General features: G+C 44.7%; 1 protein-coding gene across 2 annotated transcripts; it reads left to right on the top strand.

Annotated features, from left to right (window-relative positions):
* The first annotated feature begins 1,897 nt into the window (after positions 1-1,897).
* On the top strand, positions 1,898-6,636 carry LOC308577260 (olfactory receptor 1E5-like). Of its 2 annotated transcripts, XM_081177306.1 has the most exons (3): positions 1,898-1,969; positions 2,580-2,758; positions 4,860-6,636. In XM_081177306.1, exon 3 carries the CDS (start codon positions 4,869-4,871, stop codon positions 5,832-5,834), a length of 966 nt encoding a protein of 321 aa, XP_081033432.1. In that variant the 5' UTR covers positions 1,898-1,969; positions 2,580-2,758; positions 4,860-4,868; the 3' UTR covers positions 5,835-6,636. The 2 variants fall into 2 exon arrangements, with proteins under 2 accessions (XP_081033432.1, XP_081033431.1); XM_081177305.1 differs by lacking the exon at positions 1,898-1,969 and having other exon boundaries at positions 2,393-2,758.
* The last annotated feature ends 21,163 nt before the right edge of the window (positions 6,637-27,799 follow it).

Here is a 27,799-nt window from a genome sequence, read left to right as displayed (position 1 = left end):
AGCCCCGCACCCAGATTTTTCCGTAACACTTTGAACAACCTCTGTAAATAATTCATGTAAAAGGAAAATGACATAGATATCTTTCCTTTATTACCAAACAAGTAGATATGTTTATGCAACAGATTTAAAATGTATGAAATATGGAAAGGACGGGAGGTCAGACGCTTTGGAAGAAAAATTATTGTTAAAATGTCTGGTATTTTATGAGTTTTTTGACAATTTAGTCTATTGACAACAATGAATTTAAGTCTATGATGTACAGATATAATAATAATTTATTATTTATACCCCGCCCATCTGGCTGAGTTTCCCCAGCCACTCTGGGTGGCTCCCAATCAAGTGTTAAAAACAAGACAGCATTAAATATTAAAAACTTCCCTGAACAGGGCTGCCTTCAGATGTCTTTTGAAGATAGGATAGCTGCTTATTTCCTTCACATCTGAAGTGAGGATGTTCCACAGGGTGAGCGCCACTACCGAGAAGGCCCTCTGTCTGGTTCCCTGTAACCTCACTTCTCGCAATGAGGGAACCGCCAGAAGGCCCTCGGTGCTGGACTTCAGTGTCCGGGCTGAACGAGGGGGGTGGAGAGGCTCCTTCAGGTATACAGGACGAGGCCGTTCAGGGCTTTAAATGTCAGCACCAACACTTTGAATTGTGCTCGGAAACATACTGGGAGCCAATGAAGATCTTTCAGGACCGGTGTTATATGGTCTTGGGGGCCGCTCCCAGTCACCAGTCTAGCTGCTGCATTCTGGATTACTGTAATTGCAGTTTGCGAGTCACCTTCAAAGGTAGCCCCACGTAGTATTTGTAATTTTTTCTTAATTTTTACTGTTTTACCTTTTGAGGTATTTTTTGTTTTGTTTTTACATGTTGTTGTTTTATGAAATAAATATAGAATAAAGAATAATTAATTGACTGTGGCCATTCACACAAAACCTTTCTTTGAAAACAAAGACATCCCAACACAGATAAGCCAATAAGACATACATACAATATGGTGCACGTTGATCATTGTGCAGAGATCTTTGGCTGTGCGCATAGGGAAGCACAATATTCTACATACTGTCCGAGCTGATGAAGACCAGGGTACCCAATGGGAGGGGGGAGTTTTGACCACAGCGTAAGTGTAGCACTTTGCTTTTCTCTGTATGACAGACCCTCCAAGTGTCTTTATTTTCCAGGGACGTCCCTGAATTAGAGAAGCTGTCCCGGTTTCTGATCTGATCCTTTCCCCATTTTTCCTTAGGATGTCCCTATTTTCATTGGAGAAATGTTGGAGGGTATGGAGTTATCTGACCCCTGAGCCATCTAAAGGCAATCCTGTATAGGAACGGGTTTTTAAAAAATATTTAATGTTTGATTATGTTTTTATATATGTTGGAATCTGCCCAGAGCGGCAGACTCAGAAAGATGTGTTGGGTATAAATAGTAAAATTAGCCTTATGGAATGGGACGTCTCTATTTTCATCAGTGAAATGTTGGAGGGCATGGGGTGAATGAATTACAACCAATCACTCAACAGAGGAGAAAGGAAGACAAATATTCCCCTTGCCTGTGGTGACCCCAGACTGCCCCACCAAACTGTCCTGAGTTGAAACTCTATGGACCCTCTAAGGGTATTAACAGCGAGGCGTGAATGAGCTGTGGGTTCTGATCTCTGGTTCTGTGTTGCAAAGAGTTGCTGATAGCCTCCTTCCCTGGTCCAATGGGCTCCTTGTCCTCCTCCCTCTCCCTAATCCCACTGCCGCTGAAATCATCTGCCTCCTTCTAACATAATAATAATAATAATAATTTATTATTTATACCCCGCCCATCTGGCTGAGTTTCACCAGCCACTCTGGGCGGCTCCCAATCAGTGTTAAAAACAGAACAGCTCTCTCTCCCTCAGCTGCTTCTGAGAGGTGGGAATCCCATGCATCAAGATGGAACCAGGGAGAGAAACCTCACAAAGAGAAAATACCCAAAGGTGATGGTCCAGTGGCTATGGACAGCCAAGGAACCAGGCATCAAATTGCAGTTCAACAATAGACTCCTTTGAGTGGCCTTAGAGCTCAGTTCACCTTCTCCAAAAGAGAATAAGTGTGAGCTACCCCAAGGCCAGGAGCGGGGAACCTTCAGCTCTCCAGACGTTGCTGAACAGCAACTCCCATCAGGCCTAGGAGGCACAGTGAATGGCCATGGATGATGGGAATTGTAGTTCAGAAGCATCTGAAGGGCCAGAGGCTCCAACCTCCCCCCCACAACCACACCATAGGGTTATTGTAAAGGGAAACATGAAAATGAGTGTATAGCATTTTACAAACTTAGGAAAATGACAGAAAGTCCTGCAGCATTTCAAGACTGTGTTTCTCCACTATTTTGAACTTACATGGTCCGATCTGAAGTCCAAATAAGTGCAGAACTTGGGGAGTGGGATTCCACTGAGGCCACCCTATTCTGCTAACAAGTCCCTAGCTGATGTGATGCACCCTGTTAAAAACAACAACACAAAAACAAAACCCTGTTGTGCTATGCAGGCCACTAGCTGCTGCATTGACTATTAACAGCTCATATACCCCTCCTTATTCCAATTACAGTATTCTCTGCTGAGGATGCATCGTGCCTATGACTTTAGGAGAAGGCTGAGTCTCCACTACAGTATCTGCTGTCCCTGTTACAGACAGAAGCGGTGCTGCAACCACCACCTTCTTAATACCATCAGGATCCCAAGGGCTAAACAGCTGAAACTCCTACAGTATTTGACAGGTGGAAGCAGGTATGGGGGGGGGGGAGCCATAGGAAATAAGGAGGGAGGCTGGATTAGGACTCTTCCTTCTGACTTTCTCAAACTCCCCAATCCTTCTATTTACTTTCTTAGCCCCCTTTAAAAATGGGGTGAACACATGAGACCTTTGTGGGTACATGTACAGTTGTGTACAAGAAGGGGTTGGCATGAATGGCTATTCAGGTCTTCTTTCCCAAGACTTAGAGCTCATCCACACTTTCTTTTTGCCCCATGCTTTCTAGACTATGCCGGTCCATGTCCAAGGACTTTCCCCCCTTTGCCTGAGAAATCCTGATCTTTACAGCTGAATCAGAACAAATGGCAATTGGGGTTTTCTGTGGATTGTTGTTTGATCCGATTCAGCAGTAAAGAGCAGGTTTTCACAAGGAAAGTTCCGAGCCAAAAAGAAAGTGCTCAGACATGGGTCTGGAAAGCCCAGACCTGTGCCTAGCAATGCGGGGCAAAGATAGGTGTAGATGAGCCCTTATATACCGCCTCTCAGTAAAAAGCTCCAAAGGCAAGGTACAATAAAATCAACATAAAAACCATAAAATCACATGCAGGCTCATCAAAACAATAGTAGCAAAAAGCCTGCAAACTGAAGCCACATCAAGATGTGAAGTTCAGCCCCAACCCAACCAAACTGCCTCTGGGCTGCTTTAGTTTTTCTCACAGCACTCTCTCTTATTGTTGGCTTTTTTCATCAGCTCCTCAATTCCCTTAAACCCTGCTTGCCCCTAGACATCAGTTTCCTTCCTATTCAGTTAGGTCCATACTTCTCAGTCCACTTCCTGTTCTGCACCTCCCCCTTCAAGCACCCTAATCTGTATCCTCATCTCATTCCCTTTTCCTCAATCCTCACCTGCCCCCCACACAGTTTCCTATCACTGAACTCTGTACTAGGTTTTCAGTCCAGCCCAGTGTGTAGTTTTTTTCCCCATCTGCCACAGAAGCTAAGAAGGTGCACATTCTGTTGCTGCTCCCTCTCTGCGCATTCAGAGGGTTCATGAACATTTTGTGATGTGACAGTTCAGGCAATCAGTGTCAGAGGTCTTACTGCCATGTGCAGGAATACAATGTATGTATGGTGGATTTTTGTCGTTGTCTTGTTGGGCTGTGTCTATACCACATTGCAATAAATGTTGTAGGAATTTCTCGTCCATGTTCTGTTTTGTATATTTAATAAAATCACCCCATACAGTGTAAAAAAATCATCTTGTTTTTTCCTTTCCCCTTGCCACCTTCAGTTTTTGCAAACATTTCCATCTCATATGTTTGTATGTACCTACGATTTGGCATCATCTCCAACATAATAGAGAGCTATTGTGCTTTATGTAGGCACCTCAGTGTTAAATAACATCCGTGCACAGTTTTTAGTGAATGTGCCCTAGTAGTTGCTGACAGAGATTTATATGGTGCTTTTATCCATAAATTGTTCCATTTATCCTCTTCAATGTTTATATCCCATTTTAGAAGACATCTTAAGGCAGCCCTGTTCAGGGAAGTTTTTAACGTGTGATATTTTACTGTATTTTTGGTTTTTATGGAAGCCGCCCAGAGTGGCTGGGGAAACCCAGCCAGATGGGCGGGGTATAAATAATAAATTATTATTATTATTATTATTATTATTATTATTATTATTATTATTATTATTATTATTTCCCACCAGCTTTTTAGACCTTCTCCCAGATAAGTGTATAACAAATCAGCTGATGCAGAGAAGGTATTTTGGGCAAACCTTCATGGGCCAAATTTAGCCTGCAAGCCAGAGGTTCCCCACTCCTGATATAACAATTGAAAATGGGGTCTGTGGTGCAGACTGGTCTTGGAGGTCTGAAAAGATCGAAGATGACTAGCCTAGCCTGTCCGACAGTGCCTCTCCAGGGAATGGGCCAGTTCTGCCATCTAAAATTCTTTAACTAAAGGAGATGCCAGAGGTAAACTTGGGGCCAGCTGTCAGGCCATGTGCTTGGGTGGGAGTCAGCGTGGATTACATGATGGTGGCTGGATGGACTGAAGTGAGCTACAGAGTTACCTATCATTGCACCCCTCCCAGCTTTCAGCTTATTTTTCTGTGGTTCTCTCTCCCCAGCTCAAACCCATGGAAAGTGAGAACCACACCAGCCAGCCTGATTTTATCCTGCTGGGTTTGTCCAGTGGGCAAGAGCAGGACCGCCTTTTCTTGGCTCTCTTCCTCACCCTGTACCTGCTGAACTTGCTAGGGAACCTGCTGATTATCCTCCTGATCCGCTCCGATGCCCAGCTCCTCCATGCCCCCATGTACTTCTTCCTCAGTCACCTCTCCTTGGTGGATGTTTGCTTCACCTCCACCACCATTCCCAAGATGTTGCGCAACCTTCACACAGGCCACAAGAATATTGCCTATGCTGGCTGCCTGGCCCAGATGTACTTCTTTGTGGCCTTCGCCATCACTGAGAACTTCCTCCTGGGCTCCATGGCCTTTGACCGCTTTGTGGCCATCTGCCAGCCCTTGCACTATTCCTTGGTGATGAGCCCAATGCGGTGTCATGTGATGGTGTTCATCGCCTGGCTACTGGCCCACCTCCACTCCTTGCTCCACACCATGCTGATGTCCAGGCTCTCTTTCTGTTCCCCTCGCCACATCCACCATTTCTTCTGCGACTCCCAGCCTTTGCTGGTGATGGCTTGCTCTGAGAAGAACCTCAACGAGATACTGAATTTCTACGAAGGTGGCAGCATTGTAATAGGGAACTTCATCCTCATCCTCATCTCCTATGCTTTTATCTTCCGAGCTGTGCTCCGGGTGTCTTCTTCCCAAGGCCGGAGCAAGGCCTTCCAAACCTGCGCATCTCACCTGACTGTGGTCACCCTCTTCTACGGCTCGGCGATCGGAGTCTACTTCCGACCCCTCTCCAGCTACTCTGGGGACAAGGACAAGATTGCCACCATCATGTACACCGTGGTGACCCCTATGCTCAACCCTTTCATTTACACCCTGAGGAATGCAGACATGAAAGCTGCCCTTCACAGAGCATTGGAGAAAGTAAGACATGCTTTGGGGAAGCCACACAATGTCAAGCCGTGATGGGAAGGAGGGGAATCTGTGATGATCAGTTGTGAGAGATGCATCGTGAGAGACGTGGGAGATCAGGCGTGAGTCGGAGGAGCATGGATCTTTGAAGGACACCATTGGTTGGTAGGCAGTCATCAAGGCTGTCTTATAAGGTGAGCTGGAAGGGCCTGACCTTACCCAGCTTTCCCACCTGGATATTCTGTGCAGAACCAGTCAACGTCAGAGGGACGGGAAGGAACTTCCATAGAAATTCCATTGTTCTCCACAGGAGGGAAGTCTGTCTGGGAGCTGGATGTGAGGGTTTTTACTTGGTGCTGGGTAGCAGAGGCAGAACAGGAATCTTGCTGGTTTATTGATCATTCAGGTGCCAAACAACCTCCCTGGCAAAGCTGGCAGTGGCACTCTCTAGTATAGTGCTGAAGAACTTCACTATCAATGTCGAATCTGCCTTGCCTAGGCTGGCTCATGACCTCATGGGTGCCATGATAACCACAGGGCTGTCTCAGTATGTCATACACATGGCAGGTCATTCCCTAAATCTGGTTTCATGAATGCCCTTCCTGGCAAAGTACATCTGTCTCCTTCATTATTGAAATTTATAAGAAATTTTAAAACATTCCTATTCACCTAGGCATTTGATGGCTCAAATATACTGGCCATGACAGCCGTAAAATTAATAACTGTGAGGGTCTGTGGTTGCTTTTTAAAAAAAATTAGATATTCTAAACATTTTTAGATTGTTTTTAATTGTTTTAAATGTGTTTTTTATTGTACTGATTTAATCTTTTAATGTTTGGTACCCTGGGAGGAAGGACATGATATAATAATAATAATAATAATAATAATAATAATAATAATAATAATAATAATAATACTCACAGAGCCCTTCAAAATCTGCTATGGACATAGTTGGGTGGGGCTTATATTTCAGATCACCTGAGATTATTGTTTTCCTGTCCAGAAGCAAAAATACCTTTAACTTTAAAAATGAATTACTTGACCTGCATTGATAACACATTGCTATAGCTATTATGAATGCATTTTAAAAGAAACAACAGAGGTACACATTCAGATATTATTCAGATACACCTTAGGTGCAACCAAAGAGCTTCTCTCTCTCTCTCTCCCTCTCCCTCCCTCCCTCTCTCTCTCTCTCTCTCTCTCTCTCTCTCATAAACTTTATTTGGTTTTACAAATTCATTCACATTCATATTCATCCGTAATAATTTTTTTTACACAAGATTCTTCCAAATCTCAAGACTTCCCTCCTCCCTTCTGTGGATTCTTTGCATAACTTTTTAACTGCATATTATAAGTCCATCCAGTTTATAGACCTCCATTGTCTCCAAAATCTATGTGTCATTGCAAGAGTTATTAAAAACCTGCTAAAGAGTTCAAGTGTTTACAATGGTCTTTCAAATATAATATAAATTTGTCCCATTCTTTGTTGAAGTTTTCATTCTCCTGGTTTCTGATTTTCCCAGTTAGTCTTGCCATCTCTGTGTAGTCCAATAGTTTCATCTGCCAATCCACCCTGGTAGGCATCTTGTTCTCTTTCATCACCCAAATCACCGCTCCACGGTCAGCCTCAGTCAGGAGTGCAACATCTCTCTCTAGTGGCTCATTCTGAACCTGCAACTCATGATAAGCCCAGTAAGCTTCAAACAAGGAGTTATGCTAATACCAGACCATGTTATTACCAGGGAGGCAGGTTTAGTCGTCGGAGCACTATCCCTGCCTCCGGAAGGATACTGGAATCAACAAAGGAGACCCAAGTGGCCTTAAGGTGCTGCTGTGCAATGCCAGGTCAATGATTCATAAGACCGTTGTCATCCACGACTTGATCCTGGATGGAGGACTTAACCTGGCATGTGCAACAGAGACTTGGTTGGATGAAGCAGATGGACCTGTTCTTGCTGCTGCTTGTCCACCAGGTTTCTCTTACGCACAGCAGCCCAGGTCATACGGGTGGTGGTGGTGGGGTTGCAGTGATTTTTAGGAATTCATTAGCTTGCACCAGGCATCCTATCGGAAAGACCCAGTTTTTTAGTGCTTCTTCTAGAAGTTGGACAATAGGGGCATTATAGGATTCCTTTTGGTGTACCAACCTCCCCGCTACACCAAGGATTCCCTGCCGGAGCTGCTTCAGGTCGTGGCGGATGTTCTCCTGGAGACACCTAGTTTGGTTGCCCTAGGGGATTTTAACATACATGCCGACACGACCTTACAAGGGGCCACTCGGGACTTCGTGGAAAGCATGGCCTCCATGGGGCTGTCCCTGAATAAGTTTGGCCCAACTCATAGTCGTGGACATGCCTTAGACCTGGTGTTTACCTCTATGGATGTGGGTGATCTGACACTAAGTAAAAGTGAAACAAAAGAAGTGCCATGGTCGGATCACTTCCTGGTGCAACTGGACTTTTCCATGACCCTTTCCCTCTGCAAGGAGGTGGGACCAATTTGGATGGTCTGCTCCCACCACTTAATGGATCCAAATGGATTCCAGAGAGTGGTAGGGGATGTTTTATGCCACAATGATGGCCATCCAGCTGATTCCCTGGTAGCCCTGGTGGCCCACTGGAATGCAGAGTTAACCAGGGCTATTGACTGTCTGGCTCCACCCCCATCATTCAGCCCGGACACTGAAGTCCAGCACCGAGGGCCTTCTGGTGGTTCCCTCATTGTGATAAGTGAGATTACAGGGAACCAGACAGAGGGCCTTCTCAGTAGTGGCACCCACCCTGTGGAACGCCCTCCCATGAGATGTCAAGGGAATAAACAACTATCCGACTTTTAGAAGACATCTGAAGGCAGCCCTGTTTAGGGAAGTTTTTAATGTTTGAAGTTTTATTCTGTTTTTAATGTTCTGTTGAAAGCCAACCAGAGTGGCTGGGGAAACCCTGCCAGATGGGCAGGGTAGGAATGATAAATTGTTGTTGTTGTTGTTGTTGTTGTTGTTGTATCCTGACCTGCAGCTAATAAACTCAATTTCATTTTTTCACAATTTTAAAGAAATTAGGTCTTTCCTGAAATACATTTCCCCATCACCACCTTCCTGGACAGAAAATCTGCTTTTGGAGCACATGGGGATATCTGGAAGAAATCAGATATCTTGGGTCACTGCTCCTTGTTCTCATGAGAATTTCATCTCCTCAGAAAGATGACAGGGAGGAACTTTGTAAAGTGGTAGTGAGGAAGCTGACAACATGTAGAGGAATGGGATTTCACCACAGGGTCAAGAGATGACAGAGGCAGGTCAATAACTCCTCCACAGACAGTGGTGGGCAAGAACATGTTTGTTTGTTTGTTTGTTTGTTTGTTTGTTTGTTTGTTTGTTTGTTGTGTTTCTGTATCACCTTTTTTCTCCAAGGAGCTCAAGGTGGCATACATGGTTCTCTCCCTCTTCTTTTAGTCCCCACAACAATTCTGTGGAGTAGTTTAGGCTGAGAGGCAGTGACTGGCCCAACATAAGTCAGTGAGCTTCATGACCAAGCAGGGACTTGAACTCAGATCTGACTCCGCTGTACTACACTGGCTGCTCCTTAACTGGCAGGGAGTTAAGGATAGCTGGATGGAAAAACTGAGCAAGCACCCCAGAGGTGTCTGATTCATGCAGGAAAGCCACTCCCCACCACACAACCTCACCTTCCCACCCCAAGGCCCCAAACTGAGGGTCAGAATTTGAACTCTGGAAGCTGACACTAGCACACCTAGCTCAGTATTGCTAACAGCAGCTCTCCAGGGTTTCAGAGTGACACCATACATTTAAAGCACATGACTTCTCCTCCCCAAAGAATCTTAGGAACTGTAATTTACCACCCACAAAGCTACAATTCCCAGTACCCTTAATAAACCACAGCATCCAGAGTCTTTGGAACAAGGCGTGTGCTCTGACTGCATAGTACAGATGTTTCTCCAAGCCCTACCTAGAGATGGTGGGGATTGAACCTGGGACCTTGCGCATGCAAAGCAAGTGCTCTACCACTGCGCTACAGTGGCCTGTATAAATTAAGGGACCTATATGGAAGTTGAGTGTGCATGGAAACAATGCAATCCCAAGACTGAGGTCTGAGTTTATCTCTGAGTTCAGGGTGAACCAAAGTGGAAGTTGACTGGACAGCATGAGCATTGTCAAGGTCCAGAGATCCAGAGATGATCCCTGCTGCTGTTTCCTTATCAGGAGCTTTCTTTAGAGTTTTGGTCCTGCTAATGTCCACAGCCCTTAGAAGTGCAGTGGCACCTTGGTTTGCATACGTTTTGGATTACAAACACGTCAAACCCGGAAGTGCGTGTCCCGGTTTGCAAGCTTTTTTTGGATTACAACCCATTTTGGGGGGATTATGAACAAAAAATTTTGGAGGCCCCATTGGCGAAAGGGCACCTTGGGTTACAAGCTTCTTTGATTTACAAATGGACCTCCGGAACAGATTATGGTTGTAAACCAAGGTACCACTGTACTAATACAGTGGACGCTCGGGTTGCGAATGTGATCCGTGTGGGATGCATGTTCGCAACCCGCAGAGTTCGCAACCTGCGTCTGCGCACATCTGGGTTGCGATTCGGTGCTTCTGCGCATGTGCAAAAGGCAATTCGTGCATGCGCGACCACTGAAACCTGGAAGTAACCCGTTCTGGTACTTCTGGGTTTCAGCAGTCCGTAACCCAAAAAAAAAAACGCAACCTGAAGCGGCTATAATCCGAGGTATGACTGTACTAGTATTCAACAATGACACAAAGTAGAATTAACAATGCAAACCATTGCCTTTGTGAACACGCAGTTAGCGTTCAAGATACAATATATCCTTCTTCTGGCCCAGAAATGGAAACAAGAGGAAATACTGACAATAGAAGAATGGAGACTGAAGCTGACAGACTATGCAGAACTGGCCAGACTAACTGGGAAAATCAGATATCTTCGAGACCAAAAGTTCATTGAGGACTGGGGGAAATTTGTTGAATATCTGAAAAGAATTGTGTGATGTGCGAACAACGCTAGTGGGGTTTCAAGAAGCACTGTAAAAGCTGAGATATATTGTTAAAAAGAAATAGAAGTGGGAGGGAAGTTTAATGGCAAAATATAAAAAGAAGAAATGCGTAATTGAGAGATAAAGATGGATGATTGTCAAAGAAGCCGAAGGAAGTCCAAACAGAACTAAATTTGTGGAAATTGCAGTAAGATTGCATATTCGTGTTGAAAAAATTAATAAAAATTATCTATAAAATAAAAAAAAGAATCAAGATATCCATGATCCCAGTTTGCAATCTTAGAATATTGCCATTATACATGTCTCTCGTGTGGTCCTATATAATTTTTTTTCATTCCGCCACCTAAAGAAATCCAATTTCCCGCCACAAATGATGGTTTTGCATTCTCCCCTCTGCTGTGGAATTTGCTCTGGTGGACCACACAACACTGCAGAGCTTTCCGGAAACATCTGAAGACTTTATCTCTCTGCCCCCTGCAGGGGTTTCTCTCCCCCCCCCCTTGAAGGAGGTCTTAATTGGTGGGTTTGTTTTCTATTGCAGGGTTTGCCTCTATCTTTGCAATCTTTGCCTGGCAGTTTCTCTTTGCAGTTGTAGGTTTTTACTATAGTTTTTGTACTGATTTTCTGTGTTTTATTGGAAAGTTTAAATCCTTATTGTCAAAGGTTAACTTTATATTATTGTTTGCTTCCTTGTGCGAAATTTTATAAAAGGTGGTGTAGAAATTTATTTTAAAAATGAATAAATTATTACATTTCCAAGGCACCTACACAAAATTACTGTTGCCTTATTTGTAAGTATAATGTTCCTTGTTTTCTGGTACCATTCCCTCAGAAGCTAAACTTTTGTAGAGAAATCCAACTCTGTCTGGTAGATAATAATATATCACTCACTTTGTGTCAGAAGATTCCAGTATCAGTTAAAAAGGCTAATTGGAGTTCTATTTTCCACCATGAACCAAGATTACCCCGAAAGTTGTTGGTCAAAGTTCATCACTGAAATTGGCCTTTTTCAATGTTATCAGACATTTCATATGACTGTAACAGCCTCTAAACAAGTTGGAACAAGACTTTAGATCATATCTGTGAATCTGGAGTTAATCAACAAAGGATAAGGAAGTGTTGAAAAGGATTCAGATTTTGTCTGTTTTTTTAAAAAAAAACCCAATATAGTTGATTGAATTGTTAAGTGCTCAAAAAAGTTTCATTTCAGGTTAAGGTTGAGAAGCATGTTGAGAACCCTGTTGAGCCATCAGGTAGGTTAAAAAACAACAACTTTAATGGGACCAATAGAATTGTGCAAGCTTTCAAGATCAGCAGAATTATGAATCCAGACTCAGAATCTAGTCTTAAAAAGAAGCATAGGGAATTGAAAAGCTTACACATTAGTTTGCAATAGATCTATTTTGTTGGTCTTAATAAATGTATTACTGTACCCACAACAACAGCAAAACATGGGGTCTCTTGAAGACTAATGCATTCTTATACATGTCTATTCAGAAGTGAGCCCCATTGAGTTCAATGGGTTTGCTCCCAGGAAGGTGTGTGCACATACCTATTTACCTGTGAGTAAGCCTCAGTGAACTTAGTGGAACTTACTTTTAAGTAAGCAAAAATAGGCATAATTGCTCTGTAATAGGTCTATTGTGCCCTAACCTTTCCTGAACTAGAACTTAATTTTCAGACCCCAGAAGACAATATGACTCAGTATGAATGTGCTGGTCCTGCCTTCAGGCTTGTACATCTTGGAATCTGATTTTTAATGACCTACAAAAGGTTATAAAGCAGCCTATGGAAAGAACCCCATAAATGGCATTGCTGAAATTTTCCTTAAACCAAAATAAAGACGTACATAAGACTTGCTGGAGTGCCTCTTAATCACAACGTTCCTGACTGAAGCCAAACCCTGGAAAGACATGGAAGGTACAACGTGGATATATTAGTAAAATACATGGCATATATGGAAAAACGGAGACACAAACTCAAAGTTACACATGTTCTTTCAAAATAGGATAAAACGAGGTTTGATTTTATCATGCAAGTCTAAAATCTAGGTCCACCACAACAATAAGCCACAATAGGGAATGCACAGTGACCCTACGTCTTCTTTGACATTTTCATGCCTTATTTTGATACTTTTTCTGATACCTCTCCAGGTTCTCAGTATTTGTTTCTTTGAATCCTGCTTACAGTCTGGATTATAGGTATTTGCAGGGGGGACCATTATCTGGATGTTTTTATTGATTGCATGTTTAAAATGTCACTTCCTTTATAATTAAAACAATAAAGATTTTTTTAAAAAAATAATAGTAAAAAACCTGTGCTTATGAGCCTTTTGTGTTTCCACAAGACTTATTTGATATGGTGCTGCCACCCAACTATCCTTCTGGGCTTCCTCAAGGTTAGTGTCTCAGGAGTAAGGGTCGATTTTTAAAAAGCTCCATTGAATTCAGCGTCGGAGCCACCCAGGATGTCTGGGTTGAAGCGGAGATGGCAGGATGGAAGGCAAGGTATGGTTGGAATCTTGCTCTTCTTGCATCCTCTTTTCTCCCCCCCCCCATCAAAACTAATTGGCTCTTCTGATCTAATCTAGTCTGAATGTTAATGAGAAGCAAGCAGAGCTCACAGTTCCCCCTTCCTTGCACAATGGTCCATCTCCTTCCCCTCCCATCGCCCTTTGATATTCATGGCTGTAGGAGCCCAACTCCCGCTGTGGGGTGAGACAATGAAGGCTTGATTTGCCCGGGGCGCCTCCAAGAAGACTTTCACAACCTCCATCCATCCATCGAACCAGAAATGTAACCGACTTCAACAACAGGAGCTATCTCAAATAACCAGTCTTTCTTAGATGATGTGGGATGGGTCCTCCCTTGGGTGGCATAGAGTTCCTAGGGTTGATATTTGACATGTTTTTACAAAGTTCTAGAGAGAGGACCTTGAAAGGACTGTAGCTTTCCCCCCTCCCCAGTCAAGGATCCCGGTGTGATGATTTCTCCTTGGGAGACGATCCTCATTGGTTCAAATTTAGAAGGATAAATAACTATGAACCCCCAAATTTCATGGTTAATGGGGCCAAATTAAGAGTCTTGTGACAGCCTAGAGACTGAACAGATCTATGATGGCATCCAGGATTTATGGAGTAATAACAGTCCACTTTATCAGGTGTATTAAGATGTACAGTTGGTAGATAGCGCACGCAAACACACACACACAGAGAGAGAGAGAGAGAGAGAGAGAGAGAGAGAGATGCAGAGGGGGGAAACAGTAAACATGATGTTCAAGAACAGCAGCCTGTGACAATTGTACGTAAAACCTACATTTATATTATCCTCCCTCCCTTCCCCACAGGTGGGCGGGGTTTGCGGCACCAAGCGAGGCTCACCTGGGCGGGTGCCACCCACCTGCCTGAGCTGGCCTTTGACCCGCCCCTGGCCAGGGAGGACAATGGACAGCCGGCCGGGGGTGGGCCTAAGGCCAAAGGAAAAGAGGCTGACTCCTGGGCTCAAGTCTCTTTTGCCGCTCTTCCTTCTGGGATCCTTTATATAAGGAAAGCGCATTAAACAGTCACACTGTGAGTTTATCTTGTGTATGGACTGAAACATTACTTGAAAACTACTTTTTGCATGATGTGGACATTTGACTCAATATATTTCCATCTGTGGAACACTTTGGGACTTCACCCATATTTGAATTCTCCCAGTACATGAGATGTAACAGGGAGTGGGGCCATATGTTTCCACTGAATTTTGACCAAGGAATCGACATATTTGACTGAACTCTCATTCTACTTCCAGGATTGCAATTGCCTAAAATATGGCAATGAATAGCTCAATCTTACTTACTTACAGTATTTCCACACTCTGATCTTCCTCTAAAACAGGGATGGGTGACCTATGGTCTTCCAGATCATGTTGGACTCCAACCCCCATCAGCCCCTGCCAGCATGGCCAAAGATGAGGGAGATGGAACCCAATAACATCTCAAGGACCCCTCCTGCTCTAAATTCCATCTGCCAAAAAGCAAACATAAGTGCCAGACCTGCTTCTCTTCAATAACTGAACTGACTTGTGTGCCTTTGGCCCAGTCTTATCCTGTTAATGCAAGGCACAGTCCAATGTCCACATTTCTTCTAAGGTGCTGAGGGTAGCATACTCAAGAGTTTCCCCACTTATTCCACCACAACAACCCTGCCAGGTAGGTTAGGCTGAAAGATAGTGATTGGCTCTGGTACACCTGGCGTAAGCAGGAATCTGAACCCATCTCTTACAGGTGGTAAGGTGCATTGTATTGACTTTCCATATGTGATGCGTCTCACTGTTCATCTGAACATGTGGAGTCAGTTTCCATGGACAGGGGGCAGGAGTTCTCAAGTAAGTCCACATCCCCAGGTGTGTCCACACCTTCAGTCACTGGATTTCCCTGCACTGAGCAGGGCAAGCTTATAGGTGGCCTCTACACATGTTCCCTGGGCTGGTGGGCCAGGCTGGTTGCCAGTGTCAGTGACAAAGTGCTCGGCTGTGTGGTTCCCTGGGCTGATATGCAACCATTGTAATATCCAAGCAGAGGGAATCAAGTGTGGTGCAGTGTTAGGAATGTTAGACTCGGGTTCAAATCCAACATAGCCATGGAGCTATGAATCAGCTGACCTTGGGCCACTCAGCTTCCTTCACAGGATTCTTGTGAGGATAAAGTGGGAAGATGGAGAACTGTGTATGCCACCTTGAGCTTCCAGGAGGAAAGGAGGGATATAAATGTAATTTAATACATTTGTGAAAAGTAAACTGGAGGACTTGCAAGAAGGCATATTATCTTTGAGGGAGAGCTCAAAAAGCAGGGGAGAATGTGTCCCTCAGCACAAATAGCATATCACAGCCCAAAAGAGCTTGTATAATTTATTCATTTATTCCGTTTCTATCCCTCCGGCATATGGGGTTCCCCCTCTCCTCATTTTATCCTCACAACAGCCCTGTGAGGTAGGATGAACTGAGAGACAGTGTCAGAACTGCATGGAGGAATATATAGGGCTGTGGTTTCTTCCCAGGTTCTTAACTCAGGAATGGAGTGCAAGGGTGGAAAGCTGTTAAATGTTTAAACAAACCCACACATGTGTCACTATCATTTCCCTCTGGGAAATATCTGAGGTTATGCATCTAGTGAGTTTGTGGCTGAAGAATGATTCGATCCCGGGGAATTTCCATACCCACCACGCAAGCTAACATGCTTAAAAAGGTAAAGGGACCCCTGAACGTTAAGTCCAGTCACAGATGACTCTCGGGTTGCAGTGCTCATCTCGCTTTACTGGCCGAGGGAGCCGGCATTTGTCCGCAGACAGCTTCCGGGTCATGTGACCAGCATGATTAAGTCGCTTCTGGTGAAACCACAGCAGCGCACAGAAACACCATTTACCTTCCCACTGGAGTGGTACCTATTTATCTACTTGCACTTTGACGTGCTTTCACCTGCTTTCAGCTGCTAGGTGGGCAGGAGCAGGGACCGAGCAACTGGAGCTCACCCCGTCGCTGGGATTTGAACTGCCGACCTTCTGGTCGGCAAGCCTTAGGCTCTGTGGTTTAGACCACACCACCACCTGTGTCCCTAGCTAACATGCTGAGCTACTGCCTAAAACCAGCTCCATTGCCACCAAAAGTGTCTGGATCCCCCAGAACTGAGCAATGGCTCTGCATCCAAGGTCGGGAGCTAAAGAACAGAAGAAGAGCCAAATGAATCAGGTCAATGGCCCATCTAGTCTATCATCCTGTTCTCACAGGAGCTAACCAGATGCCTATTGGAAGCCTGCAAGCAAGACCTGAGTAAAACAGAACTCTCCCCATTTGACCCTCTTGGTTCCTCTTCATCCTGGAGAAGAGTGACTAGTGGGGTGCCACAGGGTTCTGTCTTGGGCCCAGTCTTATTCAACATCTTTATCAACGACTTGGATGATGGACTCAAGGGCATCCTGATCAAATTTGCAGATGACACCAAACTGGGAGGGGTGGCTAACAGCCCAGAGGACAGGATCACACTTCAAAACGACCTTGACAGATTAGAGCAGTGTTTCCCAACCACTGTTCCGCGGCACACTAGTGTGCCGCGAGATGTTGCCTGGTGTGCCGCGAGATGTTGCCTGGAGGGAGGCGGGCGAGTTGGGCGGTGAGAGGCGGGGCGGCGGCGGCGAGGAGAGGCCGCCCAGCGCGGGGCTCTCGCCATCTGCCTGCCTGGCTGCCTGCGAGCTCGGCGGGCAGCGCCTCCGGCCGCAGCGCCCGCCTCGCGGCTCTCATTCCCTGCCCCTGCCAAAGCTCACCCAGCCAAGCCACGCTCTCCTTCCTGCCTCGCTTTGCTGCCTCCTCCCCCCCACCCCCAAAGCTTGGAGGTTCCCCGGTAAGGGGGAGGGAAAAAAATTGAAACTTACACTTTCGTGCGTCCCTCCCGGCGTGACGCTGCGCGCTGACGTCACGGGGCTGTAATGGTGGTGTGCCTCGAGATTTTTTTCATCAAACAAGTGTGCCTTTGCCCCAAAAAGGTTGGGAAACACTGGATTAGAGAACTGGGCCAAAACAAACAAGATGAATTTTAACAGGGAGAAATGTAAAGTATTGCACTTGGGCAAAAAAAATGAGAGGCACAAATACAAGATGGGTGACACCTGGCTTGAGAGCAGTACATGTGAAAAGGATCTAGGAGTCTTGGTTGACCACAAACTTGACATGAGCCAACAGTGTGACGCAGCAGCTAAGAAAGCCAATGCAATTCTGGGCTGCATCAATAGGAGTATAGCATCTAGATCAAGGGAAGTAATAGTGCCACTCTATTCTGCTCTGGTCAGACCTCACCTGGAGTACTGTGTCCAGTTCTGGGCACCACAGTTCAAGAAGGACACTGACAAACTGGAACGTGTCCAGAGGAGGGCAAACAAAATGGTCAAAGGCCTGGAAACGATGCCTTATGAGGAACGGCTAAGGGAGCTGGGCATGTTTAGCCTGGAGAAGAGGAGGTTAAGGGGTGATATGATAGCCATGTTCAAATATATAAAAGGATGTCACATAAGAGGAGGGAGAAAGGTTGTTTTCTGCTGCTCCAGAGAAGCGGACACGGAGCAATGGATCCAAACTACAAGAAAGAAGATCCCACCTAAACATTAGAAAGAACTTCCTGACAGTAAGAGCTGTTCGACAGTGGAATTTGCTGCCAAGGAGTGTGGTGGAGTCTCCTACTTTGGAGGTCTTTAAGCAGAGGCTTGACAACCATATGTCAGGAGTGCTCTGATGGTGTTTCCTGCTTGGCAGGGGGTTGGACTCGATGGCCCTTGTGGTCTATTCCAACTCTATGATTCTATGACCCCATGTTCTATTTATGACAGAGAGAGAACTGCCTATCCAATTTCCCTGTGCTATGCATAATTTTTATGCACCTCTATCATGTCCATCCTTACCTAAATTAAAAGGCACAAAATGTTGTAACTTTTCCCATAATTCATTGGGTGAAGTCCTGTGCTTCAAATGTATGGTTTGTACCCAGAGATGCCTGCTCTGAATCCCTAAATCCCTACTGAAACTTCTGGAGAAATGTGGTTAAGAGAGGACTGTGGACAAAGAAGGCAAATGGCCATATTTATTCAAGGACATCTATTTGAATTAATGTCTACTGATGCTAACTTGCTCTCAGTAACCTTGCCATAACAAGCCAGCTCAGGATAAATGCCAGCTAGTAATACACTCGCCAAGTCCAGCGTTCCATGGCTTCAATAAGTTCCATGGCTTCAATAACCTCACACACACTTCCTCAAGCATTATCCTCAATGAACTCATTGGGGAGGACTTCCTTTAGAGTCAACCTCCAGAGACTCCAGCTGTAAATCATTCCCTACCAAGTCTTTTGCTTGCAGCAAACCCAGAAGCCATTGCTATTGCTGTGACTTTGCTTTTCCTCACCGCACTCCCTTGGGGAAGTGTGGGGTTGTTGTTTTTTGCCCTCCTTCCAGAGAGAACTGGAATGGGCAGCCAGCAGCAGGTCTGGTGGGGAGGGCTCATCTTTGGGGTGCAGACAGCTCTGGATCCAAGCCCCCTTTATTGCTCCTTTCCCCCCTCCAAAACTCAGTCCTTTGTCTCTGTTTGCTTCCCTTCATCCTGCCCTTCCTCAATTTGCAAATGAATTTCAGCCTTGAAGGCCACATTCCTGCATATCAGATTAAGGGATGTGAGAACGAAAATACCTCCTTGCATACAGGCAACACACACAAACAAACACACTTGTCACTGGTTGCTGAAATCCCTCTCCCAAGAAGGAATAAGGATTGTTTTTTTGGACAGGCCCCAGCAATATCAATCTACACCAACCTGGGCCAACCTGGCTTCCTCCATCCATCTTTCAGGCTGGGGCTAATATGAGTTGCAGCCCAAAGCATCTGAGGGTGCCAGGCTGCTAAAGGCTGATCTATGCAACCTCAATCCTCACATATTTGGGAGCGAGCCTCATGGATCACAGAGGGTCTTACTTTTGGGTCAGTGTGCCTGGAGTTAGGCTGCACAATGTCTAAACTTCATTCTACGTGGGGCTACCTTTGAAGGTGACTCACAAACTGCAATTAATCCAGAATGCGGCACCTAGACTGGTGACTGGGAGTGGCCGCTGAGACCATATAACACCGGTCCTGAAAGATCTTCATTGGGTCCCAGTACGTTTCCAAGCACAATTCAAAGTCTTGGTGCTGACCTTTAAAGCCTTAAACAGCCTTGGTCCTGTATACCTGAAGGAGCGTCTCCACCCCCATCATTCAACCCGGACACTGAGGTCCAGCTCCGAGGGCCTTCTGGTGGTTCCCTTGCTGCGAGAAGTGAGGTTACAGGGAACCAGGCAGAAGGCCTTCTCGGTAGTGGTGCCTGCCCTGTGGAACACCCTCCCATCAGATGTCAAGGCAATAAACAACTACAGTGGACGCTCGGATTGCGAATGTGATCCGTGCGGGATCACGCAACCCGCAGCTTTCGCAACCTGAAAAAACGCAACCTGAAGCGGCTGTAACCTGAGGTATGACTGCATTTTACTTTTAAAAGACAACTGAAGGCGGCCCTGTCTAGGGAAGTTTTTTTTATGTCTGACGCTGTATTGTTTTTAATATTCATCCCTCCAAGCAGTTCCAGGCAGCATACATAATCCCCCCCCCAATTATTCTCACAGCAGCCCTATGAGGGAGACTAGGGTTAGAAACAATGACTGGCCCAAGGTCACCCAGTGAGCTTCATAGCTGAGAGGGGATTTGAACCCTGGTCTCCCAAGTCCTAGTCTAAGATTCCATCTACTACACTACACTAGCTCTCAACAGGGAAAGGGCCATAGCTCAGTGGTAGGAGATCTGCCTTGCATGTAGAAGATCTCAGGTTCAGTCCCCAGCATCTCCAGGTAGATATCAGATTTGGCATTCAGGTCTCTCAAATCCAGACTCACAGTTCTCATTTCAGTAGCTTACATTTGCTCTCACCAACAACTGTAATTTGAAGAATTTTGGGTGCTGTCTTTCCAAGCGACTAATGTAACAACCATCCTTGTAAGAGTTAAAGGGGAGACCTAAGAAACTTCCCAGTATGGTATAAGAAACAGAATACTTTTTTTTACTATTGAGGACCGCATTCCCTTGGGGGTTATCTAGTGGGTTCAACTCCCCACTCAGCCATGAAGCTCAGTGAGTGACCTTGGACCACAGGGACACATCCTTGCTGAGGATGGTCTTCATCTCCAATAAGCATCAGCAATGAGGCTCAATAATGAGAAACACATGCACACCAAAAAATATCTGAAGTATCTGAAGAAGTGTGCATGCACACGAAAGCTCATACCAAGAACTAACTTAGTTGGTCTTTAAGGTGCTACTGGAAGGAATTTTTTTATTCTGACCAAAAAATAAAAATGCTTTCCCCAGCAAATATTGAAATGCTACTTGGTTAGAAAGCAAGACTGAATTTGGGGTCATGTGTTTCTTTTGGCATTGGCTGAAGTCATTTCACATGCTGAGGAAGAAAACAAAGCCCAGAGATGATTGGATTTGGGCTGGGTGTGAGTCATCTTTGCCTAGATGGTGATAGCATTTACACAAAGGGTGAGTGATAAGGACTGAGTCACTCCATGGAGCATTTGAGGTGCCACCCTTGGCCAATAGCTTAAGTAATGATCTATCAACACAAAGCTCAGGAAATCCCCAGGGAATCTGCCCATCCCATCCAGGCTTCCAAAATAATGGATCTCTGGAGTTTTGGAAAGAGGGGTCTAGACTAGGATAACTGCATCTAAGCACTGTGAAAATAAATGGTGGTTTGAATATAATGTGGCTCAGTCAGTGCAAGGCCAATGTCTCTCAACATCTTGGTAAGAATACCCACATACAACCCAATACATTTCCTGGCTATTGGAGACAGGGAAACCTACAAGCGGGCCAGGCTTCTGACCCAATCTTTGTATCTTGCACTACAGAGGAATGGACAGGTGAAAGGGGATCAGGGATCTGATACTTTCCACACACCCGCCCCCCAACAGTTGGGGCTACCAAGATGTATATGAAATTGAAATTGAAATACTTTATTGTCACTTGTACAACTTGTATACAGTGAGATTACATGAGCACCCCCCACTCAGCTCTCTTAGTCTTCATTCCCCTCGTTTACTGACGCACACCCCCTGAGAGCAGGAGATCAAGAAAGTGCTGGCCAGGGTGTGAATCATCCCTGAGGGTGTGAATCATCCCTGAGAATTTTCCTCACTCTCCTGAGGCACCGTTCTTCCGCTATTTCATCCAGCAGATTCACCGGACAGCCCTTAATATCTCGTGCTGTATTCACCACCCTCTGTAGACGCTTCCTATCAGTTGATGTCAAACCAGCGTACCACACCGTGATGCAGTATGAAAGGACACTTTCTATTGTGGAACGCTGGAAGGAGATCATCAAATGTTGATTAACATCGTTCTTTCGCAATAGTCTGAGGAAATGGAGTCTCTGTTGGGCTTCTTAACCACCTGGGTTGTATTGATTTTCGAAGTAAGGTCTTCACTGGGATAAACTCCTAAGAATCTAAAGGAAGAGACTCTCTCCACACAGCCCTCCCCGATGTACAGCTGGGCTAGTTCTCCTCTCTTCCTCCAAAATTCCAACACCGTCTCTTTTGTCTTGCTGATATTAAGGTGCAAATTGTTCCCTAGGCACCATGTAGATATGTTTTGGACCTCCCCCCTATACGCTGATTCGTCTCCACCTGTTATTAAACCCATTATGGTGGTGTCATCTGCAAACTTAATAATTGCAGTAGGCGGGTCAGATGATACACAATCATATGTATACAATGAATACAGGTAGGGACTTTGCACACATCCCTGTGGTGTGCTAGTGCTGATTTTTAAGGAATTAAATGTTACATGTCCAATCCTCACTGTTTGTGTCCGATCTATCAGAAAGTCTTTAATCCAGTCACAGATGGTAGAAGAAAGCAAATGTGGAGGAAATGAATCCAGACACTGTGGATTTTGCAGGATTGAGAGTTTTGGCAAGAACAGCATTTCGCAACATTAAAAAACTACCTGCTGTTTGTTTCATGCCCATCTTCTGTGAGAAGCAATCTGCATGGAGCCCCCAGATGGTCTCTCTCTGAGTACTGCCCAGGCCCAGACCTGCTTAGGACCTGCTTCCATGGAGGATAACACACTTAAGTAGTAATGGCTATTTTGTCTTCTGCCTCCACTATCAGAAGCTACATAACTCAGTATGCAAGGATTCGCAGTCAGGAGACCACCGTTGCACCCATGTCCTGCTTGCATGCTTCCAGTGGGATCTGGTTGGCCGCTGTGAGAACAGAATATTGGACAAGGTGGACCACTGGCCCAATCTAGAATGACTATTTTTTCTGTTTGTAAGTTCTTATATGCCTTTAGCCCATGCCTAGGCTGTACTCTCTAAATTCTCCTGGGACAACATCATCACCCCACTCTTATGCCACATGAAGTTCTCCCAGACAACAATATGCATTTCCCTCCTGCAGGAGGAAAACAGAGCTTGATGTTTTTCTGAGAGTTTTCAGAGCTAGTGTGGTATAGTATGTAAGAGTGTTAGACAAGGATCTAGGAAACCTGGGTTCAAATCCCCGCTCAGGCATGGTTCTCACTGGGTGGCCTTGGCCCAGTCACTGTCTGTCAGCTAAACCTACCTCACCTTGAGCGGTTTGAATCCCAGTGATGGGGTGAGCTCCCATTGCTCTGCCCCAGTAGATAAATAGATACCGCTGTGGCGGAAAGGTAAACTGCTTGGCAGGGGGTTGGACTCGATGGCCCTTGTGGTCTCTTCCAACTCTATGATTCTATGATTCTATGATTTCTGTGTGCTCTGGTTTCCGTCACGGTGTTCTGTTACGCCACATTCTGGCCATATGACCCGGAAAGCTGTCTGCGGACAAATGCCTGCTCCCACGGCCTGAAAGGAAGATGAGTGCCACAACCCCATAGTCGCCTTTGACTGGACTTAACCATCCAGGGGTCCTTTACCTTTTACCTTTACCTTGGAGCAAATGCCAGGTATAAATGTAATGCAATGAATTAATTAAATAAAATCGAGAAGACCATGTAGATGGCAGGGCACTTCACCTCCAACTGATACCTCAAAAAGCAAGTTGTGTTGCTCCAGACACCACTCCCACACATCTCAGGGGTCACCTGAAGGAGCGTCTCCACCCCCATTGTTGAGCCTGGACACTGAAATCCAGCGCAGAGGGCCTTCTGGCGGTTCCCTCATTGCGAGAAGTGAAGTTACAGGGAACGAGGCAGAGGGCCTTCTCGGTAGTGGCGCCCACTCTGTGGAACGCCCTCCCTTCAGATATGAAGGAAATAAGCAGCTATCCTATCTTTAAAAGACATCTGAAGGCAGCCCTGTTCGGGGAAGTTTTTAATATTTAACACTGTACTGTTTTTAACACTTGATTGGGAGCTGCCCAGAGTGGCTGGGGAAACTCAGCCAGATGGGCGGAGTATAAATAAATTATTATTATTATTATTATTATTATTATTATTATTATTATTCCAACCTCTAGAGAACCTTGTATATGATTACATTCCCCACCCATCTTTCCTCCATGGAGCTCAAGGCAACATGTAAGATTCTCCCCACCCCGTTGTTAAACCTCACAACAACCCTGAGAGGTAGGTTAAGCTGAGGCATTGACCTGCCCAAGGCCATCTAGTGAACCCAGGTTTCCCGAGTCCTTGTCTGACACTCTAATCAGAACACAACACTGGTTCTCTTGAAGCATATCTGACGAGAGGAGCCAATGACCCCAGAAGGAATTGCTTCCATCTCAGTAATGGGTGACCTTAAGTCGGAATGGTAGATTTTCATCCATCCAACTGAAATGGAGTGGATGGAGGGCTCATCTGGGAATCTCCAGTTTGAGGGCAGAATGAATTCAATTTACAAACCCACAGCAACCTGGACAAACACTGGTGGCAACATGAAAAGGTCCCGCCACTGAACTTGTGTGTGGGATGTGCTGGATCAGACCAGTGGCCCATCTATTCCAGCATCCTGTTTTCACAGCAGCCAACCAGATCCCATGGGAAACCCGCAAGCAGGAGCAGAGTACAATAGCCCAGCAATTGGTATTCCAAAGCATTGCTGCCTCTGACTGTGGAAGCAGAGTGTGGAATTACCGTATGTCTTGCAGCCATTGATAACCTTCTCCTCCATGAATTTGTCCAATTCTCTCTCTCTATTTGATTTTATTAATTTTCCAGAAAAGGGATATAAGAATAACAGAACATCAAAATAACTGGTTCCCCCGCTCCTACATCTCCCCTAGAAGGCAAATACAGCAAATTTCCCCATAAATCTATATTTGTAGTTGTTGGGTCCCACTCATTAAAAATTGTCAATAAACTTAGGCATGGATTGCATTGTACACCCCGATTCATAATTTTGCATATTTCTGTAAATATCCTTTTCTAAAATAGGTGTAATTCCAATATCCAATACTCTCCTAATGTCATCTCTCTCTCTCTCTCTCTCTCTCTCTCTCTCTCTCTCTCTCTCTCTGTGTGTGTGTGTGTGTGTGTGTGGTGAGAGAGAGAGAGAGAGAGAGAGAGAGAGAGAGAGAGAGAGAGAGATAGTTTTGGAAGGTTTTGCAATTAAATATATGCTTTCCACTCCAGGGCCAGAAACACAGTGAAGCATTAAAAACACACTTTTAGTTTCAGCCACCCATGCAATTTCATGTCGTGTCGAAATTTTTTTCAAAGAGGACGAGATTTGATGAAGTGAAGGGCCATGAGGGCCAACCATAGTTGCTAACCTTTTTTTAGGATTGAAGTTGTTGAACTTTTTTATGATTTTACCCCAAAGTTGTTGAGCTTCTTTTAGGATTGAAATTCTTGAGGTTTTTTAGGATTTTACCCCAGGAAATAAACTGCCACAGGGGCCGATTAAACCAACCGGCAGCCCGGATTAGACCCCCAAAACGGACTTTGGACATGCCTGTCAGAGATCAACCATGGTTACCCATGAAAACATGATGAGAACCATCTTGACAGTAGGCTTGGCAAAGCCTCAATTATCTGAGATTAACCTCCTGCCTGTATTGCAGGAGGTGAGCTTGAACGTGCTGAAACAGCTATTCTGGGGAATTAAAATGATAGAATACGCAGAGTTAGCACGTTTATCTAGTAAAATAAGAGAACAAGAGGTTCAAGTATATAAAGAGGAATGGGAAAACTTTGTGGAGTATCTGGGAAATAACTGTAAACTATTCTGTAAACTATGCACCATGTTGGGGCAGAGAACTTGTGGCCCTTCAGATCTTTGGCTCCAATTCCTACCATGCATGGATGGCGATCAAGGATGATGAAAGCTGTAGTCCAACAAAAGCAGCAGGGCCACATGTTCCCCATCACAACACTATCTGGACTGTGTCTGCAATGGCACACTTACCAAGCTATAGACCAGGGATTGGGGAACCTGTGGCTCTCCAGGTGTTGTTGGGCTTCAGCTCCCATCATCCCTGACCATTGGCCATTCTGGCTGGGGCTGATGGGAGTTGGTGTCCAGCAGTAGCCAGAAGAAGTCCATGGGTTCCCCATGTTGAAGGAAGACATAAGAAAAATAGAAACCTACAGTCTATATGGAAAGACTCCAGGAAGCCACTAGGCATGACCTGGCAGATCACAAGTTTGGCCTAAGGAAGCTGGAAAGGAGGATTTTTGCCTTCTAGAGAAGGTAGCAACAGAAACTCTTGGAAAGGAGCAGACTTGGAGAACTTCTCTTTGGCCTTAGGTTCATTTCCCTATCAATTGAAAGTTGATTATGGAGTGTCTTTGCAAGTCAACCTTGGCTCCAGGCTTCTGAAACAGTTCCAGGAAGATGCTTATGATGGGTGGGGGATGTTGAGATAGTTGGTGGCAGGACACTTAATCTTCCCATCACAAAGCCTCTCTGTCTATTGAACTTTCATTCAAATGCAGAGATATCCTCCCCCACCCCAACCCCCTATGGGCCAAAGATTTCCTGCCTGTGCCCTCCTCTCAAGACTCTTCCCAAAAACTATTGATATGCAGGAATCTTCAACTCCCCCCCCCCCCGCCCTTGCTGTAAGCCAGCACCAGCCAGTAGAATGGGAAGCTTGATTCTGGTGGCCAGGATTCCACCCCCATCCACCCCACCTTCTCTGTTAACCACTTCAGTTCTGGAGCAAGATTCCTGAAGACTAAACTAAAATAAAATAACTCCTGTTTTCAGCCAGATTTGTCCCCAATTAGCACATCTTCTTTCATTGCTATGGATTTAATGGAAAGAGTGCATATATTTGTGTGTGTGTTTATGAAGGATGATTTTATAAAGAATTCATTATAAAAGTCCCATAGAGTTCAATCAACAGAGATTTCTATAGCAAATACTGTGGCCCAAAGTTATGCTTAAACACCATTAACTTAAAATGCATTATAAGATTACTCAAATTCCCCCCTCAGTAAGTATTTCTTTTCCCTTTTCCCTGTTTTGCTTTATTTCACGTGTCTGTATTGGTGTGTGAGAGAGGTTTGTTAGCCTCACCAATTTTGCTGTTTCCCCCAATTTGCTTAAGCAGTTTTATAGATTTCCATTTATATTTTGCAAATAACAAACATAAGGAAAGAGCAAGAATAAATGGTCTATATAAGCCTGTATAGAAACTTAATTTTTAAAAATGCATTTATTACTACCTCTGCATTTGGATATCTGATCAATTCACTATTTTAGATGCCGCTGTGAAAAACACTCAACGTACATCAAAACACTTAGATGCCTTGGGGGTATTTTTTTAATATGTTGTGGGACACTCTGAATATTTATTTTTAACAATGGAAGCATAGGATATAAATCCTCTTAAATAAATAAGAAATACTTGCTCGCTCCCCCCCCCCGTCCCTTAGAATTAAAAGACATGCTGTTAATGTGTAAGGGAGTATGAAGAAGAATCTACCCAAATATTCCTGGTTTAGGGAATTAATTCTGAATCCTTGATCTTCCATTATCACTCTAACGCTGATTTCCAAAGGATACTCGGAGATTACTGGATTACTCAGAAGCAGCTAAATCTGCCAAAGCAATAAATAATAGTGGAGGGGTCAATAATTTCCAGGGATAATTACCAGCAGTAGACTAATACTGTATGGGTTTTCAATCTTTCTTCCTCTCTTTTCTTCTATTATCTTTTTTTGCTGCAATCCTATACTCAGGTTCCTGGAAGCAAGTCTCATTTAACTCAATGTGACTTATTTCTGACAGAGTAGATATTTATACAAGATTGTGCCAATAGAAATTGACTAGGGACATCAACAATAATAAGACTGAGCATTTTAGACGGCTGGAAGTTATTCAGAATCATTGTATTGTGGCCCTTATACCCGTCAAATTAGGTCAGCATTAATTACCTGCATATTTTGTATTTTAAGCCGCTCTGTTTTCTTCTGAGGAAGTGCAAAATATACCTGTTTATGCTTTTG

Source organism: Podarcis bocagei, assembly GCF_964188305.1.
Source record: "Podarcis bocagei genome assembly, chromosome: 17".
Taxonomy (NCBI): Eukaryota; Metazoa; Chordata; class Lepidosauria; order Squamata; family Lacertidae; genus Podarcis; species Podarcis bocagei.
This window is presented reverse-complemented; position numbering and strand designations above follow the sequence as displayed.

What these genes read in the sequence shown, in the direction of transcription:
- LOC308577260 (XM_081177306.1), top strand. Translation starts at nt 4,869, where the DNA reads ATGGAAAGTGAGAACCACACCAGCCAGCCTGATTTTATCCTGCTGGGT.